The sequence below is a fragment of the Bufo gargarizans genome, chromosome 5, assembly GCF_014858855.1.
Source record: "Bufo gargarizans isolate SCDJY-AF-19 chromosome 5, ASM1485885v1, whole genome shotgun sequence".
Lineage (NCBI taxonomy): Eukaryota > Metazoa > Chordata > Amphibia > Anura > Bufonidae > Bufo > Bufo gargarizans.
Window position 1 is genome coordinate 319,337,381 of NC_058084.1, and position 23,218 is coordinate 319,360,598.

At 44.4% G+C, this 23,218-nt stretch overlaps 1 protein-coding gene across 3 annotated transcripts in view; it reads left to right on the forward strand.

Moving 5' to 3' along the window:
- Positions 1 to 23,218, forward strand: part of LOC122938204 (desmoplakin) — a 64,453-nt gene that overhangs the window by 20,347 nt on the left and 20,888 nt on the right. For all 3 annotated transcript variants that reach the window (XM_044293567.1, XM_044293568.1, XM_044293569.1), the window contains exons 3-12: positions 2,410 to 2,558; positions 2,693 to 2,861; positions 4,496 to 4,624; positions 4,821 to 4,871; positions 5,099 to 5,260; positions 18,030 to 18,134; positions 19,826 to 19,921; positions 20,961 to 21,086; positions 21,265 to 21,417; positions 21,936 to 22,090. In XM_044293567.1, the coding sequence (XP_044149502.1) occupies positions 2,410 to 2,558; positions 2,693 to 2,861; positions 4,496 to 4,624; positions 4,821 to 4,871; positions 5,099 to 5,260; positions 18,030 to 18,134; positions 19,826 to 19,921; positions 20,961 to 21,086; positions 21,265 to 21,417; positions 21,936 to 22,090 (1,295 nt within the window). The remainder of the gene's footprint in view (positions 1 to 2,409; positions 2,559 to 2,692; positions 2,862 to 4,495; positions 4,625 to 4,820; positions 4,872 to 5,098; positions 5,261 to 18,029; positions 18,135 to 19,825; positions 19,922 to 20,960; positions 21,087 to 21,264; positions 21,418 to 21,935; positions 22,091 to 23,218) is intronic.

Genomic DNA, 23,218 nt, shown 5'->3' on the forward strand with positions numbered 1-23,218 from the left:
TGTGTATAGAGCTGAGGACATGGGTTGCTAGATGGCCGCTAGCACATCCGCAATATCCAGTCCCCATAGCTCTGTGTGCTTTTATTGTGTAAAAAAAACGATTTGATACATATGCAAATTAACCTGAGATGAGTCCTGTATGTGAGATGAGTCAGGGACAGGACTCATCTCAGGGTAATTTGCATATGTATCAAATCGGTTTTCTTACACAATAAAAGCACACAGAGCTATGGGGACTGGGTATTGCGGATGTGCTAACGGCCATCTAGCCACCCATGTCCTCAGCTCTATACCCAAAATCCAGGTGACAGGTTCCCTTTAAGGCCCCTTTATATGGGTCAATGGAGCAGGCAATGAACCATTCATTCCTAATAATTGCCTGATCATCAGTGGGGGTGAGAGCTGCATTTACATTCTGTATGGGAAACAGCGATACTATACAAATTCTCTGCGTGGACATAAGATTTCTCTTTACACAGAACGATCTGCTGCCAAGATCATGGGTGTGTTTTTTCTTAGGCTACTTTTACACTAGTGTTTTTTGCTGGATCCGACAGGGTTCAGCAAACGCGCTTCCGTTACTGATAATACAACCATCTGCATCCGTTCTGAACGGATCTGGTTGTATTATCTTTAACATACCCAAGACTGATCCGTCATGAACTCCACTGAAAGTCAATGGGGGACGGATCAGTTTTCTATTGTGTCAGAGAAAACTGATCCGACCCCATCTACTTGCATTGTGGGTCATGACGGATCCGTCTTGCTCCGCATCTCATGACGGAAAGAAAACTGTAGCATGCTGCGGTTTGCTCTCCGGTATGAGAACGGAACGGAATGCATTTTGGAGCAATCCGTTCTGTTCAGTTATGTTTTGTTCCCATTGACAATGAATGGGGACAAAATGGAAGCGTTTTTTTACAGTATTGAAACCCTATGACGGATCTCAATACTGGAAAATAATAACGCTAGTGTGGAAGTAGCCTCATGGGGTGACTATCAGTACCTTTTACACAGGACAGTTTTCAGAAACAAGCATTCCTAGGTATGCTCCTTCCCGATAATTCCCCTGATCATTGGCCACTGTGAAGGGGCCTTTAAATGTGCCTTCAACAATATAAACAGAAGCAAAGATAATGAATCAATTATGACTCTAACAATATAACAATCCTCTCGCCCCAACAAACACAATGCCTTTTACATTCTCCTGTTATTTAAGAAGATAGCTACAATTTTGTAAAAGTGATGGGACGGGTCTTACCTATTGGTATAGGCCTATTGTCAGGAATGAATGTTCCTATGAAAACTTGTTCCCGACAACTGGCCTGTGTGAACGAGGAAGGGCTCATTCATCGGGTGAGAGCATCTTCTATGTGGCACGCAAAAGCATCATATTGTGCTGTGTGAACAGGGATCTCCTATTCAGAAACAATGAATCAGTATGGGGTGAAGCAATTACAGTAGTGATTGCTCGTCCCCACTCAGAGGAGATGATTGCTGCATGTAAACACAGTTGTCATCCCCACTCACAATCAGGCAATTATCGGGAACGTTTGGTTTGCCTTGATGATTGCCCTCGAACCGGCCCATGAAAATGCAGCTTTTGGCTGAACATACACATTAGATAACTGTTGGCAAACTTAGATATTTCCTGATCCCTCCAAACAAATTAAAGGTGTCCTGAATGGGGAGAGGGGAGAAACCTGGTGCCAGACACCTCTGATAGCAACTTATTTCCTTGTAAACAAGATGATTCGGCATCCATCTGGTCCCATGGAATCAGGAGGCTACTATACACATTAGATGATATGCTGGTGGCAAGTGAAAACAGTGCGTCCCACCAAATTTTATTTAATGTGTATGGTCAGCGTTAGAAGGGGAAGGTAAGAAGAAAATGAGAAGGTGGGGAGAATAGCTAGTGAAGATAAAGCTGCTGGAGCATGTGGTTCATGTACCACTCTTCTTTGACCAGGGTTTTCAATACAGGGCTACAGCACTAAACTGAATTTTGGCCCCATGTGAAGGAGAGTCTAACTATAATTCTTGGTGAAGGAATTTGCACATAGGTGCATAGAGAAGTGGTGTGAGATATTTGGCATAGAGGTACAGAAGCAGTGTACTGTCCACTTTCCTTTTCCCAGTCTGATAGGAGTGTTTCATTGCTCTTTCATGTATTCTCACAGAAGTCTAAACTCTTATTAACTATAAGATCGCTCTCCTGTTGGGATAATGTTGGTTTTTTAACTCAAAACAGTTAAATGCAATAATAGCCAGATAATAATTATTTATCCCGCATTTTATATTTTTTGTATTTATTTATTTTTGTAATTGGCATGAAACACATTTTCCCTGCAACATATATCACTTTAGCCATAGCATAATCAATAATATAGGCATTTTATTTTCCAGGAGCTAAAATATGGTGATGGAAGCCAGCTCGTTCGCAATAGAGAACTGGAAGAATGTCTTGGGGGAGCCCAAGAAGAGATGGAGATGGTTGAAGGCCTGATCAAGGAGATGAGAATGATGGGACAGCCATGTGACTCCTACCATAGGAAGTATGGTCATGCAAAAGCTAATGGACATGATGTTTTGTCTGATAACAGGCAAAACTGAACACATAACAGAATGAAATGGAATTTGTTGCTGCTGTGCTTTGGTTTGTCAAAAAATATGATCTTGTATTTTGCAGATTGCTTCAGCTTTATGACCAGATGCGTGCCCTTGACAAAGCCATTCATGGTCCACGTATGCGCAAAGGATCTAAAGGTGGTGGATTTTCTTCCCAGAGTGGCTCTGGATGGGATGATTACACAAAGAGGATCACTACAGAGACCTTAAATCAAATTCGGCAGCAAAGAGTAAGTAGTGACTTTGTACATAAGATGCCAACATTGTGGTGAGAATCGTTCTCAACCAAGTTTACTTACAAACCTCTTATAGCATTTATTCTACAAAAAATGTTTCACTAAACTTAATGTATCTTAATTGCCCTAGAACAACTGTCTAGAACAATGTGGTAATCTTGCTTGAGTGACCATACCTATTAACCATGATGTTTTCAGGCAATATGCCAGGACAGGTGATTCAGAAGACCAGCTATTTTGTCTCGGCATGATAAAAAAAAAAAAAAGCTAGAAGTCCTATGTGGCTGTGTGTGTAAAATGGCTGCTCTTCTTGGACAACTGCCATAATGCCTTGGGTGTAGGTGTTCCAGCTCATAGCATGTTACTTCATCTCAACATGTGAAACTCTAAATTATACATTAGTCTGGTATCTCTCCACCCAAACAGTTTTACAGAATGAGGACTAGATGTGCAAAGCTTTAGGTTCTGGATTTTGCATACAGTACATGAATCATTATATTCTTTCTTAATTTGCAACATTTACAGAGCTTTTCTATGACTTAAATACTGATGACCTATTAGATAGGTGGTGAGGGTCTGACTACCATCACAGTCACCGATCTGCTGATAGAAAGAGCTGCATCGTGTAAGAACTAGCCAGGGGCGGATTGGCCATACCCCTTATAGGGAAATTTCCTGGTGGGCCGATGCCTAGGGGCCCATCTGGGCCCTCCTCACAGTAGGTCAGTGGAAGTTTTTGGGGATGTATTTTGTGCTGCTGGCAGTATTTTGTAATGGACTGTGGTATTTGGCTGTTGGGATGGTATAATGTGGCACAATATCGTATTGCTGGCCCTGCCTTCCATCAAAATGGGGCCACTTTTAGTATTTGTTCCAGGGCCACTTTAAGTTCCCTGTCCATCCCCACAGCCAGGAGCAGACTGGGAACTTAAAGTGGCCCTGGAAAAATGCTAAAAGTGACCCCATGTCCCCGGTTCCAAATTGACAGAAGACGGGGCAACACAAGTAAGCAGGGACACTAGAAGTAGGCGGGGCCTGCAATACCATAGTGCAGCATAAAATACTGCTTCACCAGAACCAAATACCACAGTGTAGCACAAAATACTGCTGACCTCACCAGAGTAATCAACTGTATCACTGACCTGAGGACGGGGATGCATTTAAATTTAGGAGTGCACTGGGGGTGTTGGTCAGGTTCATACGTGCCTGATGCTCCTAGCATTAATTATTACTGGGAGCATCAGATCATTATGTACACAGCTGGCGGGGCGGCCATGAGGAGGGCTCAGGAGGTGACTCCCCACTGGGAAATTCTGCTCTGCTAAATTCTCTTCAGCCTGGCAGCTCAGGGAGCATGTCCTTTCTGCTGCAGCTATCTGTAATTGCTACAGCTTCTAACAGAACATATGGCTGGTGGCAGTTGAAGATTTAAACTGAGCGTGTTCGACCAACTCAGTGAGATTGAAAAAAAAATGAAGGAAAACGACAAACAGCAGGTGGCGCTATACAGATACATTTTATTGACTAACTCACAGGCTATACAATTTATTTTTATTTTTTAAAACTTGCGACAACCTATACTTTTTGTTAATTTTCTTAACTCTTTATTTTCTTTCTTATTAATTTAGCGTCAAATGGAAATTGTTGATTGGGGATTCGATGCCGCTTCTGTAGAACAGCAGATTGGTAGCCACAGAAAATTCCACAACGCCATTGCTGACTATCGGTGGGAGCTGGACAAAATTAAAGTAGAACTGGTAATTAATCAGCATCATGAATACAGATAATAAAATCTGCCATTAGTTTGCACTTCCAGCTGCTGACAAAGGACTATAGGACAGAACCGTTTAATGTACTGGCTGTACTAACACATCTAATGATTTTGGTATGATTAGAATATTTATATTTGAATTTACAATAGTGTTAATGTAAGGTCTTCTTTTATTTCTCTAGCGTGAAAAGGGAGCAATTTATCAACTAGAAGAAGAATATGATGCGTTGCTGGTAAGGAGCACTTCTGAACACTTGTTCCACTATTTTGCACTCGTTAGAGGGGATCTCCACGTAAGTTGTAGGTTGTGCTCATGTGGTGCCCCATCATTGTAGCTGTGTAACCAGAGTAGACTGCAGAGACTGACTGAGAGGAGAACCCCGTTTACAAAGCCGTATGTTCATTAAGGACATACATTTATTTATTCTCATTCTAATATTCATCTGTTTCACAAACTTAGAAACTCTCGTTTGAAAGAATGGATCAGCTGCGTCAGCTGCAGAACATCATTCAGGCCACATCTAAGGAAATCATGTGGATCAATGATCGAGAGGAAGAAGAACTCGTCTATGATTGGAGTGACAAGAACACTGACATTCCAAGGAAGCAGGAGTCATTCTCTGTAAGTGATTTGACCATTCTGTTGGGTTTCTGTGCTTTTGGCGGCAAGATTAGGACAGTTAACAGCACTGTTTTAGAGCGTAAGAACACCAGAATCTCCATGAGAACCTAACAGATCCCATTATAAACTGATTTTTATAAGTCAAGATTCATTAGGACCTACCTTAAAACAGATCCATCATGCCAGCCATGGATCTCATAGGAACAGATGAAGACCATTTATGTTGTAGAGGGGACTGAAGATACAATAGATATTTCTACGCAGTAATTTTTCTTTTAATAAGGAAATAATTGTGCTGGATTAGCAAACAGCCTGGAATATTGTGGAGACTATTATCAAAAATAATAGCAGAGAGTCGCTATGAAGATGTCCCATAATCATATTGCTGATAATTGTCTATACCTTATGAGTAGGGATGAGCGAACTCGAACTGTATAGTTCGGGTTCGTACCGAATTTTGGGGTGTCCGTGACACGGACCCGAACCCGGACATTTTCGTAAAAGTCCGGGTTCGGGTTCGGTGTTCGTCGCTTTCTTCGCGCTTTTGTGACGCTTTCTTGGCGCTTTTTGAAAGGCTGCAAAGCAGCCAATCAACAAGCGTCATACTACTTGCCCCAAGAGGCCATCACAGCCATGCCTACTATTGGCATGGCTGTGATTGGCCAGAGCACCATGTGACCCAGCCTCTATTTAAGCTGGAGTCACATAGCGCCGCCCGTCACTCTGCTCTGATTAGCGTAGGGAGAGGTTGCGGCTGCGACAGTAGGGCGAGATTAGGCAGATTAACTCCTCCAAAGGACTTGATTAACTGATCGATCTGCAGCTGTGGATCATTGAGCTGCTGATCCTCAATTGCTCACTGTTTTTAGGCTGCACAGACCGTTTGTCAGTCTCATTTTTCTGGGGTGATCGGCGGCCATTTTGTGTCTTGTGGTGCGCCAGCACAAGCTGCGACCAAGTGCATTTAACCCTCAATGGTGTGGTTGTTTTTTGGCTAAAGCCTACATCAGGGTGAAGCTGTCACACCAAGTGCATTTAACCAGCAATAGTCTGTTCATTTTTTGGCCATATACAAAATCAGGGGCAAGCTGCGCCTGTCACCAAGTGCATTTAACCCTCAATGGTGTGGTTGTTTTTTGGCTAAAGCCTACATCAGGGTGAAGCTGTCACACCAAGTGCATTTAACCAGCAATAGTCTGTTCATTTTTTGGCCATATACAAAATCAGGGGCAAGCTGCGCCTGTCACCAAGTGCATTTAACCCTCAATGGTGTGGTTGTTTTTTGGCTAAAGCCTACATCAGGGTGAAGCTGTCACACCAAGTGCATTTAACCAGCAATAGTCTGTTCATTTTTTGGCCATATACAAAATCAGGGGCAAGCTGCGCCTGTCACCAAGTGCATTTAACCCTCAATGGTGTGGTTGTTTTTTGGCTAAAGCCTACATCAGGGTGAAGCTGTCACACCAAGTGCATTTAACCAGCAATAGTCTGTTCATTTTTTGGCCATATCCCAGTCTAATTCTGTCACTAAATCCATACCGGTCACCCAGCGCCTAAATACTAGGCCTCAAATTTATATCCAGCTAAATCTGTCCCTAGTGCTGTAGCTGGGCGAGTTATTTAGTGTCCGTTCAAGCACATTTCTTGTTCTGGGTTGAAATACAATTCCCAATTTAGCAATTTCATAATTTAGTGGTTCCTGCTATATCAGAGCTCTTTGAAATCTATCCCAAAAAGGGTATATAATATTGAAGGTGCACATAGGGTCATTCAGAGTAACTTCACACACACCCGCTACTGTGTATTTCCAAGTCTAATTCTGTCACTAAATCCATACCGGTGACCCAGCGCCTAAATACTAGGCCTCAAATTTAATTCCCTCTAAATCTCTCGTTACCCACCGCTGTACTGTTGTTGCTGGGCAAGATATTTAGTGTCCGTCAAAGCACATTTTTTGTTCTGGGTTGAAGTACAATTCCCAATTTAGCAATTTCATAATTTAGTGGTTTCTGCTATATCAGAGCTATTTGAAATCTATCCCAAAAAGGGTATATAATATTGAAGGTGCACATAGGGTCATTCAGAATAACTTCACACACACCCGCTACTGTGTATTTCCAAGTCTAATTCTGTCACTAAACCCATACCTGTCACCCAGCGCCTAAATACTAGGCCTCAAATTTAAATCCCTCTAAATCTCTCGTTACCGTTGTCCTGTTGTAGCTGGGAAAGTTATTTAGTGCCCGTCAAAGCACATTTTTTGTTCTGGGTTGAAGTACAATTCCCAATTTAGCAATTTCATAATTTAGTGGTTCCTGCTATATCAGAGCTATTTGAAATCTATCCCAAAAAGGGTATATAATATTGAAGGTGCACATAGGGTCATTCAGAATAACTTCACACACACCCGCTACTGTGTATTTCCAAGTCTAATTCTGTCACTAAATCCATACCGGTGACCCAGCGCCTAAATACTAGGCCTCAAATTTAATTCCCTCTAAATCTCTCGTTACCCACCGCTGTACTGTTGTTGCTGGGCAAGATATTTAGTGTCCGTCAAAGCACATTTTTTGTTCTGGGTTGAAGTACAATTCCCAATTTAGCAATTTCATAATTTAGTGGTTTCTGCTATATCAGAGCTATTTGAAATCTATCCCTAAAAGGGTATATAATATTGAAGGTGCACATAGGGTCATTCAGAATAACTTCACACACACCCGCTACTGTGTATTTCCAAGTCTAATTCTGTCACTAAACCCATACCTGTCACCCAGCGCCTAAATACTAGGCCTCAAATTTAAATCCCTCTAAATCTCTCGTTACCGTTGTCCTGTTGTAGCTGGGAAAGTTATTTAGTGCCCGTCAAAGCACATTTTTTGTTCTGGGTTGAAGTACAATTCCCAATTTAGCAATTTCATAATTTAGTGGTTCCTGCTATATCAGAGCTATTTGAAATCTATCCCAAAAAGGGTATATAATATTGAAGGTGCACATAGGGTCATTCAGAATAACTTCACACACACCCGCTACTGTGTATTTCCAAGTCTAATTCTGTCACTAAATCCATACCGGTGACCCAGCGCCTAAATACTAGGCCTCAAATTTAATTCCCTCTAAATCTCTCGTTACCCACCGCTGTACTGTTGTTGCTGGGCAAGATATTTAGTGTCCGTCAAAGCACATTTTTTGTTCTGGGTTGAAGTACAATTCCCAATTTAGCAATTTCATAATTTAGTGGTTTCTGCTATATCAGAGCTATTTGAAATCTATCCCTAAAAGGGTATATAATATTGAAGGTGCACATAGGGTCATTCAGAATAACTTCACACACACCCGCTACTGTGTATTTCCAAGTCTAATTCTGTCACTAAACCCATACCTGTCACCCAGCGCCTAAATACTAGGCCTCAAATTTATATCCAGCTAAATCTGTCCCTAGTGCTGTAGCTGGGCGAGTTATTTAGTGTCCGTTCAAGCACATTTCTTGTTCTGGGTTGAAATACAATTCCCAATTTAGCAATTTCATAATTTAGTGGTTCCTGCTATATCAGAGCTCTTTGAAATCTATCCCAAAAAGGGTATATAATATTGAAGGTGCACATAGGGTCATTCAGAGTAACTTCACACACACCCGCTACTGTGTATTTCCAAGTCTAATTCTGTCACTAAATCCATACCGGTGACCCAGCGCCTAAATACTAGGCCTCAAATTTAATTCCCTCTAAATCTCTCGTTACCCACCGCTGTACTGTTGTTGCTGGGCAAGATATTTAGTGTCCGTCAAAGCACATTTTTTGTTCTGGGTTGAAGTACAATTCCCAATTTAGCAATTTCATAATTTAGTGGTTTCTGCTATATCAGAGCTATTTGAAATCTATCCCAAAAAGGGTATATAATATTGAAGGTGCACATAGGGTCATTCAGAATAACTTCACACACACCCGCTACTGTGTATTTCCAAGTCTAATTCTGTCACTAAACCCATACCTGTCACCCAGCGCCTAAATACTAGGCCTCAAATTTAAATCCCTCTAAATCTCTCGTTACCGTTGTCCTGTTGTAGCTGGGAAAGTTATTTAGTGCCCGTCAAAGCACATTTTTTGTTCTGGGTTGAAGTACAATTCCCAATTTAGCAATTTCATAATTTAGTGGTTTCTGCTATATCAGAGCTATTTGAAATCTATCCCTAAAAGGGTATATAATATTCAAGGTGCACATTGGGTCATTCAGAATAACTTCACACACACACGCTTCTGTGCATTTCCAAGTCTAATTCTGTCACTAAATCCATACCGGTCACCCAGCGCCTAAATACTAGGCCTCAAATTTATATCCCGCTGAATTTGAATACAATACATTGGGCCAAATAATATATTTGTTGTTGTGGTGAACCATAACAATGAGAAAAACATCTAGTAAGGGACGCGGACGTGGACATGGTCGTGGTGGTGTTAGTGGACCCTCTGGTGCTGGGAGAGGACGTGGCCGTTCTGCCACATCCACACGTCCTAGTGTACCAACTACCTCAGGTCCCAGTAGCCGCCAGAATTTACAGCGATATATGGTGGGGCCCAATGCCGTTCTAAGGATGGTAAGGCCTGAGCAGGTACAGGCATTAGTCAATTGGGTGGCCGACAGTGGATCCAGCACGTTCACATTATCTCCCACCCAGTCTTCTGCAGAAAGCGCACAGATGGCGCCTGAAAACCAACCCCATCAGTCTGTCACATCACCCCCATGCATACCAGGGAAACTGTCTCAGCCTCAAGTTATGCAGCAGTCTCTTATGCTGTTTGAAGACTCCGCTGGCAGGGTTTCCCAAGGGCATCCACCTAGCCCTTCCCCAGCGGTGAAAGACATAGAATGCACTGACGCACAACCACTTATGTTTCCTGATGATGAGGACATGGGAATACCACCTCAGCATGTCTCTGATGATGACGAAACACAGGTGCCAACTGCTGCGTCTTTCTGCAGTGTGCAGACTGAACAGGAGGTCAGGGATCAAGACTGGGTGGAAGACGATGCAGGGGACGATGAGGTCCTAGACCCCACATGGAATGAAGGTCGTGCCACTGACTTTCACAGTTCGGAGGAAGAGGCAGTGGTGAGACCGAGCCAACAGCGTAGCAAAAGAGGGAGCAGTGGGCAAAAGCAGAACACCCGCCGCCAAGAGACTCCGCCTGCTACTGACCGCCGCCATCTGGGACCGAGCACCCCAAAGGCAGCTTCAAGGAGTTCCCTGGCATGGCACTTCTTCAAACAATGTGCTGACGACAAGACCCGAGTGGTTTGCACGCTGTGCCATCAGAGCCTGAAGCGAGGCATTAACGTTCTGAACCTGAGCACAACCTGCATGACCAGGCACCTGCATGCAAAGCATGAACTGCAGTGGAGTAAACACCTTAAAACCAAGGAAGTCACTCAGGCTCCCCCTGCTACCTCTTCTGCTGCTGCCGCCTCGGCCTATTCTGCTGCTGCCGCCTCGGCCTCTTCCTCCGCCTCTGGAGGAACGTTGGCACCTGCCGCCCAGCAAACAGGGGATGTACCACCAACACCACCACCACCACCACCTCCGTCACCAAGCGTCTCAACCATGTCACACGCCAGCGTTCAGCTCTCCATCTCACAAACATTTGATAGAAAGCGTAAATTCCCACCTAGCCACCCTCGATCCCTGGCCCTGAATGCCAGCATTTCTAAACTACTGGCCTATGAAATGCTGTCATTTAGGCTGGTGGACACAGACAGCTTCAAACAGCTCATGTCGCTTGCTGTCCCACAGTATGTTGTTCCCAGCCGGCACTACTTCTCCAAGAGAGCCGTGCCTTCCCTGCACAACCAAGTATCCCATAAAATCAAGTGTGCACTGCGCAACGCCATCTGTAGCAAGGTCCACCTAACCACAGATACGTGGACCAGTAAGCACGGCCAGGGACGCTATATCTCCCTAACTGCACACTGGGTAAATGTAGTGGCAGCTGGGCCCCAGGCGGAGAGCTGTTTGGCGCACGTCCTTCCGCCGCCAAGGATCGCAGGGCAACATTCTTTGCCTCCTGTTGCCACCTCCTCCTTCTCGGCTTCCTCCTCCTCTTCTTCCACCTGCTCATCCAGTCAGCCACACACCTTCACCACCAACTTCAGCACAGCCCGGGGTAAACGTCAGCAGGCCATTCTGAAACTCATATGTTTGGGGGACAGGCCCCACACCGCACAGGAGTTGTGGCGGGGTATAGAACAACAGACCGACGAGTGGTTGCTGCCGGTGAGCCTCAAGCCCGGCCTGGTGGTGTGTGATAATGGGCGAAATCTCGTTGCAGCTCTGGGACTAGCCAATTTGACGCACATCCCTTGCTTGGCGCATGTGCTGAATTTGGTGGTGCAGAAGTTCATTCACAACTACCCCGACATGTCAGAGCTGCTGCATAAAGTGCGGGCCGTCTGTTCGCGCTTCCGGCGTTCACATCCTGCTGCTGCTCGCCTGTCTGCGCTACAGCGTAACTTCGGCCTTCCCGCTCACCGCCTCATATGCGACGTGCCCACCAGGTGGAACTCCACCTTGCACATGCTGGACAGACTGTGCGAGCAGCAGCAGGCCATAGTGGAGTTTCAGCTGCAGCACGCACGGGTCAGTCGCACTACAGAACAGCACCACTTCACCACCAATGACTGGGCCTCCATGCGAGACCTGTGTGCCCTGTTGCGCTGTTTCGAGTACTCCACCAACATGGCCAGTGGCGATGACACCGTTATCAGCGTTACAATACCACTTCTATGTCTCCTTGAGAAAACACTTAGGGCGATGATGGAAGAGGAGGTGGCCCAGGAGGAGGAGGAGGAGGAGGAGGAAGAGGGGTCATTTTTAGCACTTTCAGGCCAGTCTCTTCGAAGTGACTCAGAGGGAGGTTTTTGGCAACAGCAGAGGCCAGGTACAAATGTGGCCAGCCAGGGCCCACTACTGGAGGACGAGGAGGACGAGGATGAGGAGGAGGTGGAGGAGGATGAGGATGAAGCATGGTCACAGCGGGGTGGCACCCAACGCAGCTCGGGTCCATCACTGGTGCGTGGCTGGGGGGAAAGGCAGGACGATGACGATACGCCTCCCACAGAGGACAGCTTGTCCTTATCCCTGGGCAGCCTGGCACACATGAGCGACTACATGCTGCAGTGCCTGCGCAACGACAGCAGAGTTGCCCACATTTTAACCTGTGCGGACTACTGGGTTGCCACCCTGCTGGATCCACGCTACAAAGACAATGTGCCCACCTTACTTCCTGCACTGGAGCGTGATAGGAAGATGCGCGAGTACAAGCGCACGTTGGTAGACACGCTACTGAGAGCATTCCCAAATGTCACAGGGGAACAAGTGGAAGCCCAAGGCCAAGGCAGAGGAGGAGCAAGAGGTCGCCAAGGCAGCTGTGTCACGGCCAGCTCCTCTGAGGGCAGGGTTAGCATGGCAGAGATGTGGAAAACTTTTGTCAACACGCCACAGCTAACTGCACCACCACCTGATACGCAACGTGTTAGCAGGAGGCAACATTTCACTAACATGGTGGAACAGTACGTGTGCACACCCCTCCACGTACTGACTGATGGTTCGGCCCCATTCAACTTCTGGGTCTCTAAATTGTCCACGTGGCCAGAGCTAGCCTTTTATGCCTTGGAGGTGCTGGCCTGCCCGGCGGCCAGCGTTTTGTCTGAACGTGTATTCAGCACGGCAGGGGGCGTCATTACAGACAAACGCAGCCGCCTGTCTACAGCCAATGTGGACAAGCTGACGTTCATAAAAATGAACCAGGCATGGATCCCACAGGACCTGTCCGTCCCTTGTCCAGATTAGACATTAACTACCTCCCCATAACCATATATTATTGGACTCCAGGGCACTTCCTCATTCAATCCTATTTTTATTTTCATTTTACCATTATATTGCGAGGCTACCCAAAGTTGAATGAACCTCTCCTCTGCCTGTGTGCTAGGCCTAAATATATGCCAATGGACTGTTGCAGTGGTGGGTGACGTGAAGCCTCATTCTCTGCTATGACATGCAGACTGATTCTCTGCTGACATGAAGCCAGATCCTCTGTTACGGGAGCTCTCTCCTCTGCCTGGGTGCTGGGCCTAAATTTATGACAATTGACTGTTGCAGTGGTGGGTGACGTGAAGCCTGATTCTCTGCTATGATATGAAGACTGATTCTCTGCTGACATGAAGCCAGATTGTCTGTTACGGGACCTTTCTCCTCTGCCTGGGTTCTGGGCCTAAATTTATGAAAATTGACTGTTGCAGTGGTGGGTGACGTGAAGCCTGATTCTCTGCTATGATATGAAGACTGATTCTCTGCTGACATGAAGCCAGATTGTCTGTTACGGGACCTTTCTCCTCTGCCTGGGTTCTGGGCCTAAATTTATGAAAATTGACTCTTACAGTGGTGGGTGACGTGAAGCCTGATTCTCTGCTATGATATGAAGACTGATTCTCTGCTGACATGAAGCCAGATTGTCTGTTACGGGACCTCTCTCCTCTGCCTGGGTGCTGGGCCTAAATTTATGACAATGGACTGTTGCAGTGGTGGCTGACGTGAAGCCTGATTCTCTGCTATGACATGCAGACTGATTCTCTGCTGTCATGAAGCCAGATTGTCTGTTACGGGACCTCTCTGCTCTGCCTGTGTGCTAGGCCTAAATATATGCCAATGGACTGTTGCAGTGGTGGCTGACGTGAAGCCTCATTCTCTGCTATGACATGCAGACTAATTCTCTGCTGACATGAAGCCAGATTGTCTGTTACGGGACCTCTCTCCTCTGCCTGGGTGCTGGGCCTAAATTTATGACAATGGACTGTTGCAGTGGTGGCTGACGTGAAGCCTGATTCTCTGCTATGACATGCAGACTAATTCTCTGCTGACATGAAGACAGATTCTCTGTTACGGGACCTCTCTCCTCTGCCTGGGTGCTGGGCCTAAATATATGCCAATGGACTGTTGCAGTGGTGGCTGACGTGAAGCCTCATTCTCTGCTATGACATGCAGACTAATTCTCTGCTGTCATGAAGCCAGATTGTCTGTTACGGGACCTCTCTGCTCTGCCTGTGTGCTAGGCCTAAATATATGCCAATGGACTGTTGCAGTGGTGGGTGACGTGAAGCCTCATTCTCTGCTATGACATGCAGACTGATTCTCTGCTGACATGAAGCCAGATTGTCTGTTACGGGACCTCTCTGCTCTGCCTGTGTGCTAGGCCTAAATATATGCCAATGGACTGTTGCAGTGGTGGGTGACGTGAAGCCTCATTCTCTGCTATGACATGCAGACTGATTCTCTGCTGACATGAAGCCAGATCCTCTGTTACGGGAGCTCTCTCCTCTGCCTGGGTGCTGGGCCTAAATTTATGACAATTGACTGTTGCAGTGGTGGGTGACGTGAAGCCTGATTCTCTGCTATGATATGAAGACTGATTCTCTGCTGACATGAAGCCAGATTGTCTGTTACGGGACCTTTCTCCTCTGCCTGGGTTCTGGGCCTAAATTTATGAAAATTGACTCTTACAGTGGTGGGTGACGTGAAGCCTGATTCTCTGCTATGATATGAAGACTGATTCTCTGCTGACATGAAGCCAGATTCTCTGTTACGGGACCTCTCTCCTCTGCCTGGGTGCTGGGTAGTGTTGAGCGCGAATATTCGAAAAGCAAATTTTTTTCGCGAATATCGCAACTTCGCGATTTCGCGAATATTTCGAATATAGTGCTATATATTCGTAAAAACGAATATTCGTTTTTTGTTTCCCCCCCCCCCCCCACAAAATTACAGTACACATATAATTGATTGTTTCCCAAAGGTCCAACAGCTCAGATCTTACTCACATTGCCTAGAAAGTGATTGAGGCGCGAATCTTCGTAAGGCGATTTTATTAGCGCACATGCGAATATCGGCACGTCCCAGAACAGAGGCAAAGGGCTTTGCATTCATACATTAGTGAATTGAGTTGCGAATCTTCGTAAGGCGATTTTATTAGCGCACATGCGAATATCTACACTTGTCCCAGAACAGAGGCAAAGGGCTTTGCATTCATACATTAGTGATTGAATTGAGCTGCGAATCTTCGTAAGGCGATTTTATTAACGCAAATGCAAATATCTACACTTGTCCCCAGAACAGAGAGGCAAAGGCCTGTGCATTCATATAGTATAGCACCATATTCGCGAATACGTAGAACTTCGTAAAATTCGATTTACGAATATTCGTATTTTTTATTTTACTTTCCACCTTACAGATTACATTGATCTGTACTCTGTCAACTACTGTCATCACCCCCCACTGTATCTCGATTGATTCCCAAAAGTCTCACATTCCCTAGAAAGTGATTGAGGTGCGAATCTTCGTAAGGCGATTTTATTAGCGCACATGCGAATATCTACACTTGTCCCAGAACAGAGGCAAAGGGCATTGCATTCATACATTAGTGATTGAATTGAGTTGCGAATCTTCGTAAGGCGATTTCATTAGCGCACATGTGAATTTTGCATAGCATATGTATTATGCGATAATTCGAATTATCGCATATGCGAAATAATAACGAATTTGAATAATCGCGAATATTTTACGAATATTCTTTCGAATATTCACAAAATTTCGCGAATTCGAATATGGGACATGCCGCTCAACACTAGTGCTGGGCCTAAATTTATGACAATGGACTGTTGCAGTGGTGGGTGACGTGAAGCCTGATTCTCTGCTATGACATGCAGACTGATTCTCTGCTGACATGAAGCCAGATTGTCTGTTACGGGACCTCTCTCCTCTGCCTGGGTGCTGGGCCTAAATATATGCCAATGGACTGTTGCAGTGGTGGCTGACGTGAAGCCTCATTCTCTGCTATGACATGCAGACTAATTCTCTGCTGACATGAAGACAGATTCTCTGTTACGGGACCTCTCTCCTCTGCCTGGGTGCCGGGGCCTAAATATCTGAGAATGGACTGTTCCAGTGGTGGCTGACGTGAAGCCTCATTCTCTGCTATGACATGCAGACTAATTCTCTGCTGACATGAAGACAGATTCTCTGTTACGGGACCTCCCTCCTCTGCCTGGGTGCTGGGCCTAAATATATGCCAATGGACTGTTGCAGTGGTGGCTGACGTGAAGCCTCATTCTCTGCTATGACATGCAGACTAATTCTCTGCTGACATGAAGACAGATTCTCTGTTACGGGACCTCCCTCCTCTGCCTGGGTGCTGGGCCTAAATATATGCCAATGGACTGTTGCAGTGGTGGCTGACGTGAAGCCTCATTCTCTGCTATGACATGCAGACTGATTCTCTGCTGACATGAAGCCAGATTCTCTGTTACGGGACCTCTCTCCTCTGCCTGTGTGTGTGCTGGGCCTAAATATATGCCAATGGACTGTTGCAGTGGTGGCTGACGTGAAGCCTCATTCTCTGCTATGACATGCAGACTGATTCTCTGCTGACATGAAGCCAGATTCTCTGTTACGGGACCTCTCTCCTCTGCCTGTGTGTGTGCTGGGCCTAAATATATGCCAATGGACTGTTGCAGTGGTGGCTGACGTGAAGCCTCATTCTCTGCTATGACATGCAGACTAATTCTCTGCTGACATGAAGACAGATTCTCTGTTACGGGACCTCCCTCCTCTGCCTGGGTGCTGGGCCTAAATATATGCCAATGGACTGTTGCAGTGGTGGCTGACGTGAAGCCTCATTCTCTGCTATGACATGCAGACTGATTCTCTGCTGACATGAAGCCAGATTCTCTGTTACGGGACCTCTCTCCTCTGCCTGTGTGTGTGCTGGGCCTAAATATATGCCAATGGACTGTTGCAGTGGTGGCTGACGTGAAGCCTCATTCTCTGCTATGACATGCAGACTGATTCTCTGCTGACATGAAGCCAGATTCTCTGTTACGGGACCTCTCTCCTCTGCCTGTGTGTGTGCTGGGCCTAAATATATGCCAATGGACTGTTGCAGTGGTGGCTGACGTGAAGCCTGATTCTCTGCTATGACATGCAGACTAATTCTCTGCTGACATGAAGACAGATTCTCTGTTACGGGACCTCCCTCCTCTGCCTGGGTGCTGGGCCTAAATATATGCCAATGGACTGTTGCAGTGGTGGCTGACGTGAAGCCTCATTCTCTGCTATGACATGCAGACTAATTCTCTGCTGACATGAAGACAGATTCTCTGTTACGGGACCTCTCTCCTCTGCCTGGGTGCCGGGGCCTAAATATCTGAGAATGGACTGTTCCAGTGGTGGGTGACGGGAAGCCAGATTCTCTGCTATGGAACCTCTCTCCAATTGATTTTGGTTAATTTTTATTTATTTAATTTTTATTTTAATTCATTTCCCTATCCACATTTGTTTGCAGGGGATTTACCTACATGTTGCTGCCTTTTGCAGCCCTCTAGCTCTTTCCTGGGCTGTTTTACAGCCTTTTTAGTGCCGAAAAGTTCGGGTCCCCATTGACTTCAATGGGGTTCGGGTTCGGGACGAAGTTCGGATCGGGTTCGGATCCCGAACCCGAACATTTCCGGGATGTTCGGCCGAACTTCTCGAACCCGAACATCCAGGTGTTCGCTCAACTCTACTTATGAGTTACAGCATATTATTAAAGGCTTGACAAGGCTTACAGTGATTACTTCCTTAGGATTTTAAATGCAGCATTTGGTGTCACTAGTGAAAATAACCAAAAATCATACTTTTCTTCCCCTTGTCATCAGCTACCTGCTCCTCAACTTTTATTTTCTTATTCTCCAGAAACTTATGAGTCAGTTAGAGGTAAAGGAAAAAGATCTGAACAAACTGAAGCTAGAAAGTGACCAGCTGATCATGAATCAACATCCAGCAGCAGACAAGATTGAGGTAGGATTATGATAAAGTTGAAAGATCCCTCTAATCTACAGAACTCTGGAATGAGGAGGTCATTAGTTTTGACAAGAAATGCCAGTAAGTGCTCTCCAGTACACAATACAAGCTGAACTTGCATCTTTTGCTCCATGGTAACTACTCATTAGAAAGTTATTCAGAGTGCCTAATGGAAAAATTTCAGCCACCCCTGTGATTACTATTTGGGGGCTTTCAAGTCGAAATATACCGTGGGTATGGTGAACTAAGGTTGTAGTGTTTGTCAGTCTTCCCAGTGCATCATGATGTCTGGTTTTCGCTAGGAGCGCAAAGAAAACCTTCTACATTACTGATCTTGACAAATCCATTTTGAGCCAAATCTCAATATTGTGTTACATGTGCCTCTGACAAGATTAGAGTCTAATGGGTTGTTCAGTTAAAGGTTGCTTTGGCATCATTTCGGTCATCAAAAGACTTAATGTGCCCATAAATGTAAGAGCAAAGTCAGCTAAACCTGGTGACTATTTTAGGTGCATGCAAGTGTGCCGTTTCTGCCCTGATAGATGATGTCAGGGGAAGGAAGAATAAAGAGCCCTTTACACATACCGAGAATCCGACAGATAATCGCTAATGAGTGTTTATAGGAACGTTCAATAACGATTATCTGGTGGTGTAAAGGTGCTGCCAATTACCCGATGAATGGGCGAAACGCTCGTGATCGTTTGTGTAGGCACCTAAATCGTTGTTTGCCGGCAGCAGAGCATGTTTAGACATCACAATAAGTCTGTATGGGAATGACCCATGGCATTAGCAATCAGTCCTCCCTATACTGTGGAGGAGATCGCTGCATGCAGGGGTCTCCTCCACTGATGAGCAGGCATTTGCCAGGAAGGAACGCTTCCTTTTGGACAATCGCCTGCTGAACTGTCCCCTCTAAAGGGACCTTTAAGGCACATTTACATGTGCTGAAGACCAGCCAATTGTTGGGAAAGAAGTTCGCTCAATAGAGGTGAAGCGTTGCATTTACATGCACCGATCACCTCCACAGTATAAGAATGAGGGATTGCTATTGTGATCGCTCATCTTCATACAGCTGCATTGTTTCTGGGCAGCAGATCGCTGTTTAGACAGCATGATCTGCTGCCCAGAAAAGATAATTTAGGTGCTTGCACGAACGACAGGATCACCCGTTAACGAGCGTTTGCAGGAAAGTTCGTTCCCGATAATCTGCCCGTCTAAATCCCCATTTAGTCATGTTTAATTTTAATATGCCAGATCTTTTGTTCTCTTGGGAGATATGCTGTCAGCAGAGGTGTCTGGAAGGGGCTTACTCCCACTGAGAAACCAAGCAAATGTCTGAGGAGTCAGGAGGAATAGATGTCAGCTGCATGAGTGTTAGGCTGGCAGTTATTGTAATTGTATGGCTAGCTTTAGATGGACACTGGTAATGATCAATGGTCACTGCATTTAACTCATTGTTGCTGCTGGGGAAATTAAGCAGTACACAGTGCTAATTGAAATTCAATGCATGGGTCCTCTTGAGCAATAAATACACTTTATCGCAGTGTGGCAATGTGGTGGAGTGACCTCCACAGTTACCTAGAATTACCTAACAGAGGATATGAAAACTGCCTTGTCTAAGCCAGACAACCCCTTAAATGAATATTGTGTTCATTCGATCTTTACTAATATTGGCTATTCTTTCTCAGGCTTACATGGATACCCTGCAGACTCAGTGGAGCTGGATTCTTCAAATTACCAAATGCATTGATGTTCACCTGAAAGAAAATGCTACCTACTTTCAAGTAAGCTATTATGTGTTGTAATTGCTGTTACTCTCTAAAAACTCAATGGCTGTTTGTTACCAATAAGACTACAAGTCATGTCATCCATACCTGAAGACATTTGAGAGTGTTCCTATCATTTTAAAGGGGTTTTATGGGTGTTTAACATTTATGCCTATCCTCATGATTGGTCATCAATACCTGATCGTTGGGGGTCAGACACTCGGCACCCCCGCTAATCAGCACTCCAATGAGCATACATAGGAAAGCAGCTGTACTTGGTATTGAATGGGTCTGAGCTGCGCCTAGGCCATGTGACTGTATGTGTCGTCAATGGCCTAGGAAGAGGCCACGATGCTCAAGGAACACGGCGGTCTCTTAGAGCAGCTGATCGTTGGGGTTGCCTCTAATACCAATGTATGTGTATTGTGGGGACACTTTCACTCATTTTTGGATAGATATTAATAATACATATATTTGTATAAATCTTCCCCCTATTTCCCTTTCAGTTCCCTGTTTTACTTTGAAAAACATAAATGAAAAATTACCATATATAAAACTAGACCAGGCAGGCAGAGGATGCACCAAATTTATCACAGTGGCACAAGCTGTGTGATAGATGTGGTGCGTCTTTCTAAACATTATTCTCTTTGTTGCCAACATTTTGCAATGTTTTCTATGTTCTTTTGTCTAAAGCATTTTCATTTGTAGACACCTTTTGATATATGGATTCTTCATTATATAACATGTCCCAAGCTAAAGTATTTTGCTATTAAAGGGGTTGACCCATCGGGGTTGACCCAGCCGGGCCTTGTTCTTGACATGGATGCTCTTCCCACCTCTGGGACCCACTCCTATGGGACAATGATGACATATCGTAGCGATATGCCATCAATGTGTCAAATGGGACAACCTCTTTAAATCTTTTCGACAACTCTACTATAAATTCCTATGAATGATAAAAATAATAAACTCTCATTAAACATAATCTTACTAATGTGTTATTTGTTCAATTGGAATATTTTCTTTCAGTCTCACTCTTATTATCATTTATTTTCAGTTTTTTGATGAGGCAGAGGGCACCCAGACTTACTTAACAAACCTTCAAGACACTATCCGGAAGAAGTACCCATGTGACAAAAGCATGCCGTTGTCACGCGTCCTGGAAATGATTAAAGATTTGGAGGTATGATTCTGACCTTCATTTCTTACTACATCATTAAGCAGGCCCAGACATCTCCACTCTGTCATATATATATATATATATAATTACTATATGGCAGATTATCAAATGAACTAATTGAATGCTACTTACTGGCTACTGGGGTTTGTGTGGTTAAAAGTTGATTTCCTCTCCTTTACAGAAAGAAAGAGACAAAATTAATGAATACAAACGACAGGTTCAAAATTTGGTCAATAAATCCAAGAAAATAGTACAGCTCAAGCCAAGAAACCCGGACTACAGAAGAGACAAACCAATCGTTCTCAAGGCTCTTTGTGACTACAAGCAGGACCAGGTACCATATATTATTTGGTTCAATTTTCATTAGATGGCACGTAAATAATAGAAGCAGAGAAATGCGTGTTTGGATTTACACAGGGGCCACGAGAGTCTTCAGATGGAGATAAAGCAGTTCCCTAATATGTTAATGTAGTTTCATTCAATGACTGATGCTTAGATAAGTGTAAATGTATTTTCACATACAAGAAAATGGATAACGTCACTTTGGATGGACTTTGGAAAGTTATCTGCAATAGGAATTCAGCAGAAATATCAGTGCCATGTAGACCTTTGTAACAGCAAACTATGTCCAATGAACGATGATCATCCTGCAACATGGCTATTACATTCTGCTACATGCCACTGATATCTCTGGCGACTTTCTACTACATATATCTGGAATAAATTGACACTTATGTAAGCATGAATGATTTCCATGTTGAACCAACATTTGATATTCATCAGTGAGCACTTATTTATTCAAAAATGTATGAAATGGTTTACTACAATGAATTGGATGACATTTCCACACAGAAAGTTATACACAAAGGAGATGAATGCATCTTGAAGAATAATTCTCAGCGCAGCAAATGGAACGTGACTGGTCCTGGTGGGCTAGACATGGTGGTTCCTTCTGTCAGTTTGATTATCCCACCACCAAATCCAGGAGCTGTAGACCTGTCTTCGAAGTAAGTTAATTTTAAAGGTTCTCGCTGATAAATAACATGCCATTAACCCTTTCCCGACCAGCGCCGTAATAGTACGGCACTGGCCGGGTCTTTAAAGATGGCGCCCTGAGCGGATGCCATAGGCACAGGTGGCCTGCTGTTTGTTTCTTTGTGAATGACAGGAGGCTGCTGCACAGTATTTCCTATGGAGCCCTTGCCTGTAATAGGGCTCCATAGGAAACTAGCAATTTTCTCATAGACTCCAATGCTAGTGGAGGTCTATGAGAAGAGCAATCGAATGACTGCTTGTTATAGTTCCCTATGAAAACTATAAAAAAGTGTAAAAAAAATAATAATAATTTTTAAATAAAAAAAAACATAAAAATTTCAAAATAAGACTAAAAAGTTTAAAAAAATACACATCATGGGTGTCGCCATGTGCAAAAATGCCCGTAGTATAAAAATATACTCCCCATACGGCAAACAGCAAAACCGAATAAAAAGTCAAAATGGTCGATTCAAAAAAGTCATTCATACACCCCAGAATGGTATCAATAAAAATGTCAGATCACCCTGCAAAAATGAGCCCCCACACATTTCTGTACACATAATTACAAAAAAGTTATAGGGGTCAAAATATGGCGACAAAAAAAACAACATATTTTTCCCACTTTTTTATTATTTTATCACTATCAAAACGCAAGAAAAACTATACAACTATAGTAACTGGTCAGTTTTATCGAACATCATAAAAAAAACAAAAAAAACGTAAAACTGTGGTGGAATAGATTTTTTTTTTTTGCAATTTCACCCCATTTGGAATTTTTTTCCCACTACATCATATGCAATATTAAATGGTGGCATTGGAAAGTACAACTTGTCCTGCAAAAAAACAAGCCCTCATAAGGCTATGTGAACAGATAAATAAAAAAGTTATGGCTCTGGGAAGGCAGGGAGTGCAAAACAGAAAAACAAAAAAAATCTTTGGGGTAGAAAGGGTTAAAGGGGTTTTCGATAATACTGATGACCTCTAGGTAGGGCAACAGTATCTGATCAGTGTGGCGGGGGGGGGGTCTGAAACCCGGGACCTCCATCTATCAGCTGTTTGAGGAGTAGTAGTAGTAGTAGCGGCGCCACTGCCTTCTCCAG